The 18,175-nt window shown below is 38.9% G+C and overlaps 1 protein-coding gene, 1 non-coding gene and 1 pseudogene across 2 annotated transcripts in view; 2 read left to right on the forward strand and 1 right to left on the reverse strand.

Moving 5' to 3' along the window:
* PLBD1 (phospholipase B domain containing 1) overlaps nucleotides 1–18,175 on the forward strand; it is an 89,609-nt gene that overhangs the window by 31,799 nt on the left and 39,635 nt on the right. The window contains exon 3 of the mRNA XM_065941011.1: nucleotides 16,560–16,643. Coding sequence (XP_065797083.1) covers nucleotides 16,560–16,643 — 84 coding nt within the window. The remainder of the gene's footprint in view (nucleotides 1–16,559; nucleotides 16,644–18,175) is intronic.
* On the reverse strand, nucleotides 8,784–9,981 carry LOC136159666 (dnaJ homolog subfamily A member 1-like; annotated as a pseudogene).
* On the forward strand, nucleotides 10,230–10,352 carry LOC136156468 (small nucleolar RNA SNORA26). The gene has a single exon (XR_010661018.1). It is a non-coding gene; the product is annotated as a small nucleolar RNA SNORA26 (small nucleolar RNA).

The following is an 18,175-nucleotide window of genomic DNA, read 5'->3' on the forward strand; positions in this document are numbered from 1 at the left end:
TAAATTCTGATACCCAGATTTGAACTTGTGAACATATGACTTTAAACATACAATTAAAGCTATTCATCATAATTTGCTATACTACCAACATTAAATGACAGTTACTCTGGAGCATAAGTTAAATGGTTTAAAGTAAGCCTGTAACATACCTACAAAAACACCTTCCTAGCTCATACATGCAAATTACTTCTCCATGTAAAGGTCTTATCACTCTAACCTCTAAGTTTCCCTGCTCCAGAAGTCACTACTCTAAGGCTTACTGTCCAAGGAGAAGGGGGAGAAAAAAAAAGTAACAAGGACCAGTAGCTATATATATTAATAAAAGATGACACAGCAGAAGAGAATGCAATTCTACAAGTGCAAGCTCTCAAGAAGCAGCATGTTATGATAAATCCCGTCTTTAGAAAGGTATCGTTTCTATCACTGACACCACAGGCTAAGTTAAATTGTACAGCATGACATCTTCAAGTAACACTTGAGGCAATAGAATAAATACAGAACCATCACAATGAATCCCACTTAATACAACTATACAGACCAACACTTCTCTACAAATTAAATTCTTTGTCTGACTGCCAGTTAAATACAATTTTTTTTCCTTTTTTTTTCCATTTATTTTTATTAGTTGGAGGCTAATTACTTTACAATATTGTAGTTGTTTTTGTCATACATTGGCATGAATCAGCCATGGAGTTACATGTATTCCCCATCCCAATCCCCCCCTCCCACCTCCCTCTCCACCCGATCCCTCTGTGTCCTCCCAGTGCACCCGGCCCGAGCACTTGTCTCATGCATCCAACCTGGGTTGGTGATCTGTTTCACCATAGATAATATACATGCTTTGATGCTGTTCTCTCGAAACATCCCACCCTCGCCTTCTCCCACAGAGTCCAAAAGTCTGTTCTGTAAATCTGTGTCTCTTTTTCTGTTTTACATATAGGGTTATCATTACTATCTTTCTAAATTCCATATATATGTGTTAGTATGCTGTAATGTTCTTTATCTTTCTGGCTTACTTCACTCTGTATAATGGGCTCCAGTTTCATCCATCTCATTAGAACTGATTCAAATGAATTCTTTTTAACAGCTGAGTAATATTCCATGGTATATATGTACCACAGCTTCCTTAGCCATTCGTCTGCTGATGGACATCTAGGTTGCTTCCATGTCCTGGCTATTATAAACAGTGCTGCGATGAACATTGGGGTGCACGTGTCTCTTTCAGATCTGGTTTCCTCAGTGTGTATGCCCAGAAGTGGTATTGCTGGGTCATATGGCAGTTCTATTTCCAGTTTTTTAAGAAATCTCCACACTGTTCTCCATAGTGGCTGTACTAGTTTGCATTCCCACCAACAGTGTAAGAGGGTTCCCTTTTCTCCACACCCTCTCCAGCATTTATCGCTTGTAGACTTTTGGATAGCAGCCATCCTGACTGGCGTGTGATGGTACCTCATTGTGGTTTTGATTTGCATTTCTCTGATAATAAGTGATGTTGAGCATCTTTTCATGTGTTTGTTAGCCATCTGTATGTCTTCTTTGGAGAAGTGTCTGTTTAGTTCTTTGGCCCATTTTTTGATTGGGTCATTTATTTTTCTGGAATTGAGCTTCAGGAGTTGCTTGTATATTTTTGAGATTAATCCTTTGTCTTTTGCTTCATTTGCTATTATTTTCTCCCAATCTGAGGGCTGTCTTTTCACCTTGCTTATAGTTTCCTTTGTTGTGCAAAAGCTTTTAAGTTTCATTAGGTCCCATTTATTTATTTTTGCTTTTATTTCCAATATTCTGGGAGGTGGTTCATAGAGGATCCTGCTGTGATTCATGTCAGAGAGTGTTTTGCCTATGTTCTCCTCTAGGAGTTTTATATTTTCTGGTCTTACATTTAGATCTTTAATCCATTTTGAGTTTATTTTTGTGTATGGTGTTAGAAAGTGTTCTAGTTTCATTGTTTTACAAGTGGCTGACCAGTTTTCCCAGCACCACTTGTTAAAGAGGTTGTCTTTTTTCCATTGTATATCCTTGCCTCCTTTGTCAAAGATAAGGTGTCCATAGGTTCGTGGATTTATCTCTGTGCTTTCTATTCTGTTCCATTGATCCATATTTCTGTCTTTGTGCCAGTGCCATACTGTCTTGATGACTGTGGCTTTGTAGTATAGTCTGAAATCAGGCAGGTTGATTCCTCCAGTTCCATTCTTCTTTCTCAAGATTACTTTGGCTATTCGAGGTTTTTTGTATTTCCATACAAATTGTGAAATTATTTGTTCTAGTTCTGTGAAAAATACCATTGGTAGCTTAATAGGGATTGCATTGAATCTATAGATTGCTTTGGGTAGAATAGCCATTTTGACAATATTGATTCTTCCAATCCATGAACACGGTATGTTTCTCCATCTGTTTGTGTCCTCTTTGATTTCTTTCACCAGTGTTTTATAGTTTTCTATGTATAGGTCTTTTGTTTCTTTAGGTAGATATACTGCTAAGTATTTTATTCTTTTTGTTGCAATGGTGGCTGTTATTGTTTCCTTAATTTCTCTTTCTGTTTTCTCATTGTTAGTGTATAGGAGTGCAAAGGATTTCTGTGTGTTAATTTTATATCCTGCAACTTTAATATATTTGTTGATTAGCTCTAGTAATTTTCTGGTAGAGTCTTTAGGGTTTTCTATGTAAAGGATCATGTCATCTGCAAACAGTGAGAAGTTCACTTCTTCTTTTCCTATCTGGATTCCTTTTACTTCTTTTTCTGCTCTGATTGCTGTGGCCAAAACTTCCAACACTATGTTGAATAGTAGTGGTGAGAGTGGGCACCCTTGTCTAGTTCCTGATTTCAGGGGAAGTGCTTTCAATTTTTCACCATTGAGGGTAATGCTTGCTGTGGGTTTGTCATATATAGCTTTTATTATGTTGAGGTCTGTTCCTTCTATTCCTGCTTTCTGGAGAGTTTTAATCATAAATGGGTGTTGAATTTGTCAAAGGCTTTCTCTGCATCTATTGAGATAATCATGTGGTTTTTATCTTTCAATTTGTTAATGTGGTGTATTACATTGATTGATTTGCTGATATTAAAGAATCCTTGCACTCCTGGGATAAAGCCCACTTGGTCACGGTGTATGATTTTTTTAATATGTTGTTGGATTCTGTTTGCTAGAATTTTGTTAAGGATTTTTACATCTATGTTCATCAGTGATATTGGCCTGTAGTTTTCTTTTTTTGTAGCATCTTTTTCTGGTTTTGGAATTAGGGTGATGGTGGCCTCATAGAATGAGTTTGGAAGTTTACCTTCTTCTGCAATTTTCTGGAAGAGTTTGAGTAAGATAGGTGTTAGCTCTTCTCTAAATTTTTGGTAGAATTCAGCTGTGAAGCCACCTGGTTCTGGGCTTTTGTTTGCTGGAAGATTTTTGATTACAGTTTCGATTTCCTTGCTTGTGATGGGTCTGTTAAGATCTTCTATTTCTTCCTGGTTCAGTTTTGGAAAGTGTTACTTTTCTAAGAATTTGTCCATTTCTTCCAAGTTGTCCATTTTATTGGCATAGAGCTGCTGGTAGTAGTCTCTTATGATACTTTGTATTTCAGTGTTATCTGTTGTGATCTCACCATTTTCATTTCTAATTTTATTAATTTAGTTCTTCTTTGTCTCTTAATGAGTCTTGCTAGTGGTTTGTCAATTTTGTTTATTTTTTCAAAAAAACAGCTTTTAGCTTTGTTAATTTTTGCTATGGTCTCTTTAGTTTCTTTTCCATTTATTTCTGCTCTAATTTTTAAAATTTCTTTCCTTCTACTAACCCTGGGGTTCTTCATTTCTTCCTTCTGTAATTGCTTTAGGTGTAGAGTTAGGTTATTTATTTGACTTTTTTCTTGTTTCTTGAGGTAAGCCTGTAATGCTATGGACCTTCCCCTTAGCACTGCTTTTACAGTGTCCCATAAGTATGGGGTTGTTGTGTTTTCATTTTCATTTATTTCTATGCATATTTTGATTTCTTTTTTGATTTCTTCTATGATTTGTTGGTTATTCAGAAGCGTGTTATTTGGCCTCCATATGTTTGAATTTTTAACAATTTTTTCCTGTAATTGAGATCTAATCTTACTGCATACTGTGGTCAGAAAAGATGATTGGAATGATTTCAATTTTTTTGAATTTACCAAGACGAGATTTATGGCCCAGGATGTGATCTATTCTGGAGAAGGTTCTGTGTGCACTTGAGAAAAAGGTGAAGTTGATTGTTTTGGGGTGAAATGTCCTATAGATATCAATTAGGTCTAGCTGGTCCATTGTGTCATTTAAAGTTTGTGTTTCCTTGTTACTTTTCTGTTTAGTTGATCTATCCATAGGTGTGAGTGGGGTATTAAAGTCTCCCACTATTATTGTGTTACTATTAATTTCCTCTTTCATACTCGTTAGCATTTGCCTTACATATTGCGGTGCTCCTATGTTGGGTGCATATATATTTATAATTGTTATATCTTCTTCTTGGATTGATCCTTTGATCATTATGTAATGTCCTTCTATGTCTCTTTACACATCCTTTATTTGAAAGTCTATTTTATCAGATATGAGTATTGCGACTCCTGCTTTCTTTTGGTCTCTGTTTGCATGAAATATTTTTTCCAGCCCTTCACTTTTCGTCTGTATGTGTCTCTTGTTTTGAGGTGGGTCTCTTGTAGACAGCATATATAGGGGTCTTGTTTTTGTATCCATTCAGCCAGTCTTTGTCTTTTGGTTGGGGCATTCAACCCATTTACATTTAAGGTAATTATTGATAGGTATGGTCCCGTTGCCATTTACTTTGCTGTTTTGGGTTCACATTTATACAACCTTTCTGTGTTTCCTGTCTAGAGAAGATCCTTTAGCATTTGTTGAAGAGCTGGTTTGGTGGTGCTGAATTCTCTCAGCTTTTGCTTGTCTGTAAAGTTTTTGAATTCTCCTTCATATCTGAATGAGATCCTTGCTGGGTACAGTAATCTAGGTTGTAGGTTATTCTCTTTCATTACTTTAAGTATGTCCTGCCATTCCCTTCTGGCCTGGAGGGTTTCTATTGATTGATCAGCTGTTATCCTTATGGGAATCCCTTTGTGTGTTATTTGTTGTTTCTCCCTTGCTGCTTTTAATATTTGTTCTTTGTGCTTGATCTTTGTTAATTTGATTAATATGTGTCTTGGGGTGTTTCGCCTTGGGTTTATCCTGTTTGGGACTCTCTGGGTTTCTTGGACTTGGGTGGCTATTTCCTTCCCCATTTTAGGGAAGCTTTCAGCTATTATCTCCTCGAGTATTTTCTCATGGCCTTTCTTTTTGTCTTCTTCTTCTGGGACTCCTACGATTCGAATGTTGGGGCATTTCACATTGTCCCAGAGGTCCCTGAGGTTGTCCTCATTTCTTTTTTTTTTTTATTCTTTTTTCTTTTTTCCTCTCTGCTTCATTAATTTCCACCATTTTATCTTCTACCTCATTTATCCTATCGTCTGTCTCTGTTATTCTACTCTTGATTCCCTCCAGAGTGTTTTTGATCCCATTTATTGCATTATTCATTTTTAATTGACTCTTTTTTATTTCTTCTAGGTCTTTATTAAACATTTCTTGCATCTTCTCAATCTTTGTCTCCAGGCTATTTATCTGTAACTCCATTTTGTTTTCAAGATTTTGGATCATTTTTATTATCATTATTCTAAATTCTTTTTCAGGTAGGTTCCCTATCTCCTCCTCTTTTGTTTGACTTGGTGGGCATTTTTCATGTTCCTTTACCTGTTGGGTATTTCTCTGCCTTTTCATCTTCTTTAGATTGCTGTGTCTGGAGTGGGCTTTCTGTATTCTGGAGGTCTGTGGTTCCTTTTTATTGTGGAGGTTTCACCCAGTGGGTGGGGTTGGACGATTGGCTTGTCAAGGTTTCCTGGTTAGGGAAGCTTGCGTCGGTGTTCTGGTGCGTGGAACTAGATTTCTTCTCTCTGGAGTGCAATGGAGTGCCCAGTAATGAGTTTTGAGATGGGCCTGTATGTTAGGTGTGACTTTGGGTAGCCTGTTTGTTGATGCTCAGGGCTGTGTTCCTGTGTTGCTGGAGAATTTGTATGGTATATCTTGCTCTGAAACTTACTGGCTCCTGGGTGGTGGTTGGTTTCAGTGTAGGTATGGAGGCTTTTGGACGGTCTCTTATTACTTAATGTTCCGTGTAGTCAGGAGTTTTCTGGTGTTCTCAGGTTTTGGGCTTAAATCTCCTGCCTCTGGATTTCAGTTTTATTCTTCCAGTAGTCTCAAGACTTCTCCAACTATACAGCACTGATAATAAAACTTCTAGGTTAATGGTGAAAAGATTCTCCACTGTGAGGGACACGCAGAGAGGTTCACAGAGTTACATGAAAAAGAGGAGAGGGAGGAGGGAGATAGAGATGAGCAGGAGGAGAAAAGGGGGGACTCAAGAGGAGAGAGACAGATCTACGCAGTTGTCTGTTCCCAGAGTTTCTCCGTAGCCCAGACACCCACAATGATCCACAGAATTGGATTGGAAAGAGAAGGGGAAAGGAGGAAATAGAGGTGTTCTGAGGTAGAAACGGAGAGTCAAAAGTGGGAGAGAGTAATCAACACACTCCTGAGTAAAAATGGGAACTGAATATTGGATTCTTAAATGTTCAAAATTTATATCATGTACTGAAAAACAAAGATTAAAAATCTAGAGTAGAGGTTAGACTATTAAAAATACAATATTAAAAACAAAAACAAAACGAAAAAATTTTAGAAATATATATGAAGTTTGGTTTAAAAATAGGGCTTCTTTTTTTTTTGCAAGGTTATAGTGAAATGAAAATGAAAATTAAGGAGTAGTAGAGCAGTAATAGAGAACTTTAAAAGAAAATAAGAGAAAAAGAAAAAACAAGAAAAAATTTTTTTCCTAATTAAAAAAATCATAAAAATCTATGAAAATGAAAGTTAAGGAGTAATGGGGGAGTAATAGGGAATTTTAAAATAAAAGAGAAAAGAAAAGAAAAAAAAAAAGGTAAAAGTATATCTAGGAATTTCTCTGAAGCTGTTGCGGTCAGTGTGGGTTCGGTTCAGTTTCAGATAGCTCCTCGTTCCAGCTTACACTTCTCATTATCTACAGGCCCTTCCGGTGAAGTCGGTGTTTTCTTCAGGGATTTTAATCTGTTGCACTGGTCCCTTCTGAAGCGGTTCCCTTTGTTTATTCGGCTTCTGTTTGCCGGTCTCTTCAGTGCCTAGTTTCCGCCCTGACACAGGCGGGCGGAGGTGGTCTCTTGTTCAGGTTCGCTAGTTCCGTCGCGCTGCGGGGAGGGGCTGGCGCTGCTTTCCCCGTCTACGCTGCTCAGGCTCCGGGCTGCTCTATATGGAGCGTGCCCTCCGCTGTGCGCGGTTCCAGCCCTAGGGTGTTCCACAAAAGCGCAGACTCGGCTGCGCCTGCGTTTTGTGCCTTCCCCAGCCCAAGCAGCTCAGGCAGCCAGGAGCTTGACGGGCGCACTCTCCCCAGTGCGGCGCCGCCTTCTCTCCTCCGTGATCCCAGTCTCAGTTTCCGCCTGCGCCAGTCGGGTGCCTGCTCCCTCTGCCCTCCGCATCCCCAGCCCCAGTCCCCACCCACGCCGGTCGGGTGCATGCGCCCTGTGTCTAGCCGCGACCTTCTTGGCGGATGTCGACCATCCAGAATCTCAGGAAGTCTTTGGTTAGAAACTGGAGGCCTGTTTGCAGTGCGGTAGGGGATGCAGTCCTTGGGGCCAAGCCTGCCCCTTTCCCCTCCCCCCTGCCTCCTGCCTCCGGCGGGGCTGGGCCGGTCCGCAGACGGCTAGCTCCTCTGAACTTGCTCGGAACTTGCTCGGTCCCTTTGTTCTGCGAACGGCAGCAGTGTGTTCGGGCCGGTTAATTTTCTCTCTCTCTTTTGCTGTCCCACAGTTAAAGTTGGTAACTCACAAAAGCTCCCTCCCATTGCCCTCAGGGCACTCAGGCCCGGTCCTTACCTTAAGCAATGCCGCCCGCTCCTCTCCGTTCCGCCCCCACTTGCTGGTGGCGGATGCGGGCGTCTGGGGTACTTTTCTGCTGGGAGTTGCTTTTAAGCCCGTAATCTGTGGGTTTTATTTATTCTTCCTCCCAGTCAGGTTGCCCTCCAAGATTAAAAAACTTCCCCCAGACCCGCCAGTGTGAGGGTTTCCTGGTGTTTGGAGGCTTCCTCTATTAAGACTCCCTTCCCTGGACGGGTCTTTTGTCTCTCTTTTTTGTCCCTAGCTCTTTTATCTCTCTTTTTATCTTTTATATTTTGTCCTACCTCCTTTCGAAGACAATGTGCTGCATTTCTGGCGCCTGATGTCCTCAGCTAGCGATCAGAAGTTGTTTTGTGAAGTTTGCTCTGCATTCACATGTTCTTTCGATGAATTTGTAGGGGAGAAAGTGGTCTCCCCGTTCTATTCCTCCGCCATCTTGGCTCCTCCCCCCTAAATACAATTTTAATTTTATAGCTTAACAATTAAGGGTCATACACTGAAGTCAATATATATACCTGGCATTTCAGTCTAAGCTATTTGATGTACATAGCTGAAATCAATTACAAAGTATGGCCTAACAAATGCTAGGGGAAATTTTTTAAAGTAGTTTTTACAAGTATTAAACTTATCTTGCACCCTGAAATCATCATACATACAGGGCAAAGTCAGAGCTTTTATATTCAAGTTTATTCTTCATTTAACTTTTAAAACACTACTATAGTTGAATATTAAAACAAAAACAAGTAGCATATTATGACTATAGTCCCTCACTCAATCACTACTGAAAATAAAACACCAGCAATGTGTTATTCACAGGCCCTACTAAGAGGTCTGACACTGAACACCACCCCTAGGATGATATTCATCATCCTCATATGCTTCTCCACTGTAATGGTGCCATCGTTCCTGATTTGGATCAAAGTCCACTAATTCTACCTGGTCCATTTCATCAGTCTCTTCTACCTCCTTCCTCTCATGCAGAAGTTTTTCCAAGAAGGAGAGTTTATCAGGAGCGAGAAAGCCATTCTCAGGAAAGTTTACCTTAAATTCAATGATTAGGCAACCCTTTTCATATGGCCCATGAAAAACTGGCATGCCTTCATTTAGCACACACTTGATATCTCCATGCTTAACAATCTGACCTGAATGAGAAATGATGACTATGATTCGGTTGTCAAGAGTAGACATTGGCTTCTGGAAGCCACACAATGCCTCAGTCAACTGTATGGCCATACACATGAAAAGGTCTTCTCATCAAGTGAAAACAGCATGATCCTTCTGATCTAAAACAATGATAATATCTCCTGGCTCCAGTCCTGGTTCTCGGTCTCCTTCACCATGGAATGTTACCTTCTGGCCATCTTTCATGCCTTTGTCAATAGGAATTTCTAGAATTTTCTTTTCTCGAACTATCTTCCTTCCTTTGCAGCTTTTACATCTATCTTTGGGACTGATCCGCTCCCCATGGCCCTGGCACTCCATGCAGACAGACTCCATGCAGGCACTCCATGAATTTGCTGAACCATTCTAGGTCTTATTTGATGAATTCTTATTTGCATTCCAGTGGACTGGGACAGTATTCTGCCACTCCTTTCTTACCTCTTTGGCCTTCACATTTGTCACAGATCACATTCTTTTGCAGAGCTAGTTTTCTTGTTGCACCATTGTATAAATTCTCCTAAGGTTACTATAAGTTGATGCACAATGTTTTTACCTCTCTCTCTGTATCCTGCCTTCTCCTCTGAATAACATATCAAAGATGTCCATGGGGAAGCCAAAGCCACCACCTGCTCCACCTTCTTTAATTGCCTGTTCTCCTCCTTTTTCTTATGATTCTCTTTTCTTTGCATCAGAGAGCACTTCATAAGCTTGAGAAATTCGTTTAAATTTCTCACCTTCATTTGGAGTCTTATCAGGGTGGTACTTCAAGGCCAGTTTCCTGTAAGCCTGTTTCAATTCTTCTTGGGTGGCATTGGGTTTGACCCCCAAGACATCATAGTAAGTGATCTTTTTCACCATTTTCACCTGCCAATGAGCAGGCCGACGCCAGTGTGGGGGAGTGGGGAGGAGCACGTTGCTGTGCGCGGCTGAGGCAGCCACAGCTACTCCATCTCTCACTGGGCCCTTGTCTTTGGAACAAACACTTTAAATATGCTTAAGGTACTCTAAGTTACAAATGAAGGAAAAGTTGAAGAATTAGTGGAACAAGAAGGAAGAATAAGAAGACAAGTAGGTATTTTATAAGAACTTGTTTGATGCCCTTTCCAGTGCCCTTTTAAGGCTGACGCAGTGCCTTAAGAGGCTAAGGCAGGAGGGTAAAGAAAGTCTCCATAAAACCCAGAGAAGAGATTTTTAGAACTCCTCTCTGAATCCTGTCTGGAGTCACAACTGAACCGGAAGATTTTGTCTTAGCACTTACTAGTATGTGTATAGTTAATACCAAAGTCATTAAATTTAAACTTGACCTTCAAAAAATAAATAAACTTACTGCGATAATTTTAAAAAAAAGAACTTGTTTGAAATATCATAAATGAAAATTAGGGAAATTAATTTTTTAAATATCAATAAGTGGGCAAACCTTGGTCGAGATAAAGTCAGAGAAATAATTTCTGAATCAAACACTGGTATTGAGGGATTTACATGGTACACTGCCCAGAGAAAGGGGTAAAAATAACGAGAGAGCTGTTATTAAACAGAGAAATTTGATTAAGAAACTCCAACATATGTCTATCAGAAGCCCCGGGGGGGGGGGTGAATTTCAAATAAGGAGTTAATAGGGTAGTAGTTGAGAACTGATTAAAATTGAAAAAGACATGAAGGGAATTCCCTATGGCCTAGTGGTTAGGATCCCAGGCTTTCACTGCCATGGCCCAAGTTCAGTTCCTGCTCAGGGAACTGAGATCCTGCAAATCCCCCAGTGCAGCCAAAACAAAGGAAAAAAAAAAAGGTGGGGGGAAACACTTTCAGAGTTCCCTGGCAGTCCAGTGGTTAGGATTCGACACTTTCATTGCCATGGGCCCAGGTTCGATTCCCTGGTTAGGGATCTAAGACCCCACAAGGTACATAGTGCAGCAAAAACACAATAAATAAACAAAGGAGTCCTTGGTTAGAAGACACAGCCTATTAAATTGCTGCAACCCAGAGGGTGAAACTACAGAGAACTGAGGATAAAGGGAATAATTTTAAAAACTATCAGCAAGAAAAACAGTGATTACCAAGGAATCTTGGCTTGACTGATAGCATATTTCTCATTAGCAACAATAAAGCCAGAAGATATGTCTTTGTGACCCCATGGACTCTTCAGTCCATGGAATTCTCCAAGCCAGAATACTGGAGTGGGTAGCCTTTCCCTTCTCCAGGCAATCTTCCCAACCCAGGGATCAAACCCAGGTCTCCTGCATTGCAGATAGATTCTTTACCAACTGAGCCACAAGGGAAGCCCAAGAATACTGGAGTGGATAGCCTATCCTTCTCCAGAGGATCTTCCTGATCCAGTAATTGAACAGGGGTCTCCTGCATTGCAGGTGGATTCTTTATCAACTGAGCTATCAGGGAAGCCCAATATTTTAAAAGTACTAAGGAAAAATAAAACTAGAGTTTTAAAACCATTTCAATTATCCAAGATCAAGGGCAAAATAAGGATATTTTTAGATAAATAAAATATTTCACTATGCCCAGACTTCTATTTACCTTTTGATCTTATAGGACACACACTGACAAGAATAGCAGGAGGGAATATTTGGGATATAAGGAATAATTGTTAACACAAGAGAGAAAGAAATTAATAAGATTTCATTGTAAAACTTCAAAAAAAATTAATAATTTTTTAATTGAAAGGGTAAAACTAAATCTTCGAACAATAACATGATGGATGATGTCAATGGGTAGGTAAAGCTTGCTAAGATGTGTATGTTTGGAGGAGGAGAGAAACATAAAATTCATTTAGACTTTATATGGGAATTCCCTGGCAATCCAGTGGTAGACTCTGTGCTTCCATTGCAGGGGGCACGGATTGCTCCCTGGTTAGGGAACTAAGATCTCATCTGCCACTTTGTGCAGCCAAAAACAAACAAACAAAAAAATTCACTTAGATTTTATAATAAAATGCATAGTTATGAATGTTTAAAAAATTTTTAATGATGGTTGCCCTCAGGATGGACATAGAGCTGACCTTTGAACAATGCTGGGGTTAGAGGCATTGATACACCCATGCCCAACCCTATGCAATCAAAAACCCTCATGTAGACTTATAATTGGCCCTCCATATTTAAAGAGTGTGTTGTTGTTTTTTTAACTCCACATCTAAGTGGACCCTTGTAGTACAAACACATGTTGTTTAAGAGTCAGTTGTACATTTTATAGCTTTTAAATTAGCAGGAAGCTAAAAGAAGGATAATAAAATGTTATCTAATAGGGAAAATATAAAAGAACAACAAAGAAAGGGATGGTAATTGGAAAACAGGACAGATTATAAAAATAAATGCAAGTATATTAAAATCACAATAGATGTAAAAGGATTATTTTCATCAATTAAAAAATGTTCAGTTGAGGAGATGTTGTTCAAGGACACTATCTTGCCACCAGTAGGTAAATAAGTCCTAGAGATCTAAAGCACGACATACTGGTTGTAGTCAACCATCCTGTATCATAAATTTCAGAGTTGCTAAGAGATTAGATCTTAATTGTTCTTATCACAAAAAATGAAATTATAATTATGTACCATGATAGAGGTATTAACTAATACTATGGTGGCAATCATACTATAACAGATAAATGCATCAAATCATTACACAATGTTATATGTCAAGTATAGTTCACCAGAAATGCTTACTGTATATCATGTGAGGAACATTTAATTTTTAAAATAAGTTTGAAAGAAGCTCAAGTAGTCAATAATCCTGAGGGGAATGGAAATTAAAACAACATATCATTTCAAATACATCAAATTGTTGAAAATTTGAAAGTGTGACTGTGCCAAGTGTTGGTGAGGCTATGGAGCAAAGAGAAATCTAACATGTAGTTCAGAAGAATGTAATTTGGTACAATAGCTGTGGAGAACAATTTGGCAATATCTATAACTCTAGGTATATAGAATATTCACCCCAGCATTTTTATATATATGTGTGTGTGTATATATATATCCTAGAAAAACAAATGTGCAAAAAGAGATATTTACAAGAATGTTTGAAGTTGTATTATAATAGTGAAAAATTAAAAACCAGTTAAATGTTTATCATAGGACTGCATAAATGAATTTTTACATAGTCATAGCATGGAATACCATCAACACATGAAAAGAATAAATTTAAGCTGATAATAGCATAGATAACTCTTTTAAAATGTCATATGGAGGGGTGGGAGGTGTGAAGAAGTGTCAAGAGGGAGGGGATGTGTGTATACCTATCACTGATTCATGCTGACATATGGCGGAAACAAACACAATATTGTAAAGCAATTATCCTCCAACTAAAACATCTAAAAAAAGAATTGACCATGTCATTTAGACTGCATACAGAATAAATTATATTAATGTAATTTAATACTATAGATTTGTATTAAATAAATATTATGACACTAAATGCAAAAAAATTAAAAAATGTCATGTGGAAACAAGTTAGAGTGGTAGATAGTATGATCTTATTTACTTATTTATATGTTCTGAAACATGATAAATAATGCTATACAGTTTAGTTCAGTCGCTCAGTCATGTCCAACTCTTTGCAACCCTATGAATTGCAGCACACCAGGCTTCCCTGTCCATCACCAACTCCCAGAGCTTGCTCAAACTCATGTCCAGCAAGTTGGGGTGCCATCCAGCCAGTTCATCCTGTTGTCCCCTTCTCCTCCTGCCTTCATTCTTTCCCAGCATCAGGGTCTCTTCCAGTGAGTCAGTTCTTCGCATCAGGTGGCCAAAGTATTGGAGCTTCAGCTTCAGCATCAGTTCTTCCAATGAATATTCAGGACTGATTTCCATTACAATTGACTGGTTTGATCTCCTTGCAATCTAAGGGACTCTCAAGAGTCTTCTCCAACACCAAAGATCAAAAGCATCAATTCTTTGGGATTCAGTTTTCTTTATGGTTCAACTCTCACATTCATACATGACTACTGGAAAAACAATAGCTTTGACTAGATGGACCTTTGTCGGCTAACTAATGTCTCTGCTTTTTAATATAATGTCTAGATTTGTCATAGCATTTCTTCCAAGGAGCAAGCATCTTTTAATTTCATGACTGCAATCACCATCTGCAGTGATTTTAGAGCCCCCAAAAATAAAGTCCCTCACTGTTTCCATTGTTTCCCCATCTATTTGCCATGAAGTGATGGGACCGGTTGCCATGATCTTAGTTTTTTGAATGTTGAGTTTTAAGCCAGCTTTTTCACTCTCCTCTTTCACTATCACCAAGAGGCTCTTTTAATTCTTCTTCACTTTTTGCCATAAGGGTGGTATCATCTGCGTATCTGAGGTTATTAGTATTTCTCCCTGAAATCTTGATTCCAGCTTGTGCTTCATCCAGCCTAGCATTTCACATGATGTACTCTGCATATATGTCAAATAAGCAGGGTGACAATATACAGCCTTAATGTACTCCTTTCCCAATTTGGAACCAGTCTGTTGTTTCATGTCCAGTTCTAACTGTTGCTTCTTGACTTGCATACAGGTTTCTCATGAGGCAGGTAAGGTGGTCTGGTATTCCCATCTCTAAGAATTTTCCACAGTTTGTTGTGATCCACTCAGTCAAAGGCTTTCGTGTAGTCAATAAAGTAGAAGTAGATGTTTTTCTGGAACTCTCTTGCTTTTTCAATGATCCAACAGATCTTGGCAATTTGAGCACTGGTTCCTCTGCCTTTTCTAAAACCAGCTTGAACATCTGGAAGTTCACGGTTCACGTACTGTTGAAGCCTGGCCTGGAGAATTTTGAGCATTACCTTTCTAGCATGTGAGATGAGTGCAATTGTGCGGTAGTTTGAGCATTCTTTGACATTGCCTTTCTTTGGGTTTGGAATGAAAACTGACCTTTTCCAGTCCTGTGGCCACTGCTGAGTTTTCCAAATTTTCTGGCATATTGAGTGAAGAACTTTGACAGCATCATCTTTTAGGATTCGAAATAGCTCAACTGGAATTCCATCACCTCCACTAGCTTTGTTCATAGTAATGCTTCCTAAGGCCCACTTGACTTTGCATTCCAGGATGTCTGGCTCTAGGTGAGTGATCACACCATTGTGGTTATCTGGGTCATGAAGATCTTTTTTGTATAGTTCTTCTGTGTATTCTTGCCACCTCTTCTGAATATCTTCTACTTCTGTTAGGTCCATACCATTTCTGTCCTTTATTGAGCCCATCTTTGCATGAAATGTTCCCTTGGTATCTCTAATTTTTTTGAAGAGATCCCTAGTCTTTCCCATTCTATTGTTTTTGTCTGTTCCTTTGCATTAATCAGTTAGGAAGGCTTTTTTATCTCTCCTTGCTATTCTTTGGAACCCCACAGTCAGTCTCTCCCATCAGGAAGCTTCCATAAGCCTCTTAACCTTATCCATCAGAGGCAGATAGAATGCAAACCACAGTCACAGAAAACTAACCAAACTGATCACATGGATCATAGCCTTGTCTAACTCAATGAAACTATGAGCCATGCCGTGTAGGGCCACCCAAGATGGACGGGTCATGCTGGAGAGTTCTGACAAAACGTGGTCCACTGGAGAAGGGAGAAGTGAATGGCATACCACTCCAGTATTCTTGCCTTGAGAACAAAAAGATATGACACTGAAAGATGAACTCCCCAAGTCGGAAGGTGCCCAGTATGCTACTGGAGAAGAGTGGAGAAATAATTCCAGAAAGAATGAAGAGATGGAGCCAAAGCAAAAACAACGCCCAGTTGTGGATGTGACTGGTGATGAAAGTAAAGTACAATGCTGTAAAAAACAATATTGCAAAAAAAAAAAAACAATATTGCATAGGAACCTGGAATGTTAGGTCCATGAATCAAGGTGAATTGGAAGTGGTCAAATAGGAGATGGCAAGAATGAACATTGACATTTTAGGTCATGGACTAGAATGGGTGAATTTAATTCTGGTGACCATTATATCTAGTACTATGGGCAAGAATCCCTTAGAAGAAATGGAGTAACCCTCATAGTCAACAAAAGACTCTGAAATGCAGTACATGGGTGCAATGCTCTACATTATCTATGATTAAATATTTAAATATATATATGGTATTAAAATGTGTATGAGAATAATAAATACTGATTTAAGATTGCAGTTGCCTCTAGGGAGAAGGGAGGACAATTAATGTCAGCACTTCAACTCTAGCTTATGTTTTATATCTTTTTTAAAAATATGAAACAAATATAGTAAATATAGTGAATGATTTAATATAGTTGACTGGTGGATACTTGGGTGTTCGTTATATTCTATGCTTTTCTATACACTGAAAATATTTCCAATTTTAAATTGTGTGTTTGATTTATTAAAAAAGATAGGGAAGGTTTGCAATAGGGAACATCTCAGTTAGCCAAAATAACAAATAATTTACTGTGATGGGAAAATCCCAGAAGAAAAATGGAAATGTAACGATTTTCATCTCTCGTTTCAGGCACATAGATGACCACTTCACAAACCTCTACCCACAGCTGATCAAGAAACACTCCATGTTGAATAAAGTGCAGGACTTTTTAATGTATGTATGATTAGCATTCCTCTTTTCATTGTTACTGAGGCTTCAGGGATCGAATCTGTCATTCCAAACAGCCATTTTTCCTTCACCAATTTCTTTTCTGTCTCTAAGGCAGGACTCCAGAGTGGTTCTTGTAGTTAAGTGTAGCACCTTTTGATAATAGCATAAAAACTGGTTGCAGACAAATGCCTTCTAATTTGTGCCCTTTGAGAGGTCAGGTTAATATATCACATTATCAGCTGCAATGCAGCTAGAGGAAACCTCACAGGACAAGACAGGCAAAACCAAACCCATGGCTCCCTTCCACCCGGGGACTCCTCTCCTTCAGAAACCCCCCTCCTCCTTCTCTAGGTGCTTCCTTTTTATGGACCTGGTGACTCATCCTAGCTGGGAAGGTAGTGCACATCTTAAGTTATAATTCCTAACATCCTTTGAGAACATTTTTATATTAGTAAAGCTTTCTGGAGACTAATAATTCTCAATATTCAAAATTTGTTTTATATTTGTGGGGATGACAGACTGAGTCTAATTTGGGGATAGAAGAACTCTTGGTTTGGCCCTCTAAAATATATACCTAGCAACCTCTTTGTCAGATGTGAAGGTCCTTCAGAGCATCTAGGCTAGATCTCGTGAAGCAGTGATATTGTGTTTTTAAACTGATCTGGAGATAGCCTGAACAAATCAGAAATTACTTTTAGTATACAAAGTGATGTCAACTCATCTTGCATAAAGTGCAGACAACTAAAACATGAGAGAGAATGAAAGGAGAATAAAACAACTGCAAAAAGACTTTTGTATAGGACAGTCGTTGAGGCAGTTATTGGCAAAAACTGGAATAGAACAAACCATAAACTATGAAAATGATCTGAGAGAAATATAAGCAAATACAATCCACTATGTCCTTAAGAGCTTTTTTTTTTTTTCTTGCTTAACTTTACCACTTATATCTGACAAAAGTAAGTTAATCAACTTGTCACTATGGATTTGGTGAAAACATTATAACATTATATGAGATGCATTTGAATAGTCTGTCCTCAACTTTCTTAGGTCTCAATATCACAGATAAATAAATCACAGATAAATAAATAAATATCACATCTGTGTTTCTAGATAGTTCTAGGTAAGGCATGTGGAGTTATAAAGAGTCATAGTCCTTGGGGCTTCCCTGGTGGCTCAGATGGCGAAGAATCTGTCTGCAGTGCAGGATACTTGGGTTCAATCCCTGGGTCGGGAAGATCCCCTGGAAAAGGGAATGGCTATCTACTTTAGTATTCTTGCCTGGAGAAATCCGTGGACAGAGAAGCCTGGCAGACTGCAGTCCATGGGATCATAGAGACTTGGACATGACTGACCGACTAACATGTTCACTTTCGTAGTCCTTGGGAGAAATTCAAAAGCATTTAGGATTTGCCCTAATATCTTTTCAAAATAACTGGAATGTTACAAGAGCCAGAATTTAAATTATACTAGCCTTTGTGTGTGCTTAGTCGCTCAGTCATGTCTGATTCTTTGGGACCCCATGGACCGTAGCCCGC

This window comes from Muntiacus reevesi, chromosome 1 (genome assembly GCF_963930625.1).
Source record: "Muntiacus reevesi chromosome 1, mMunRee1.1, whole genome shotgun sequence".
Taxonomy (NCBI): domain Eukaryota; kingdom Metazoa; phylum Chordata; class Mammalia; order Artiodactyla; family Cervidae; genus Muntiacus; species Muntiacus reevesi.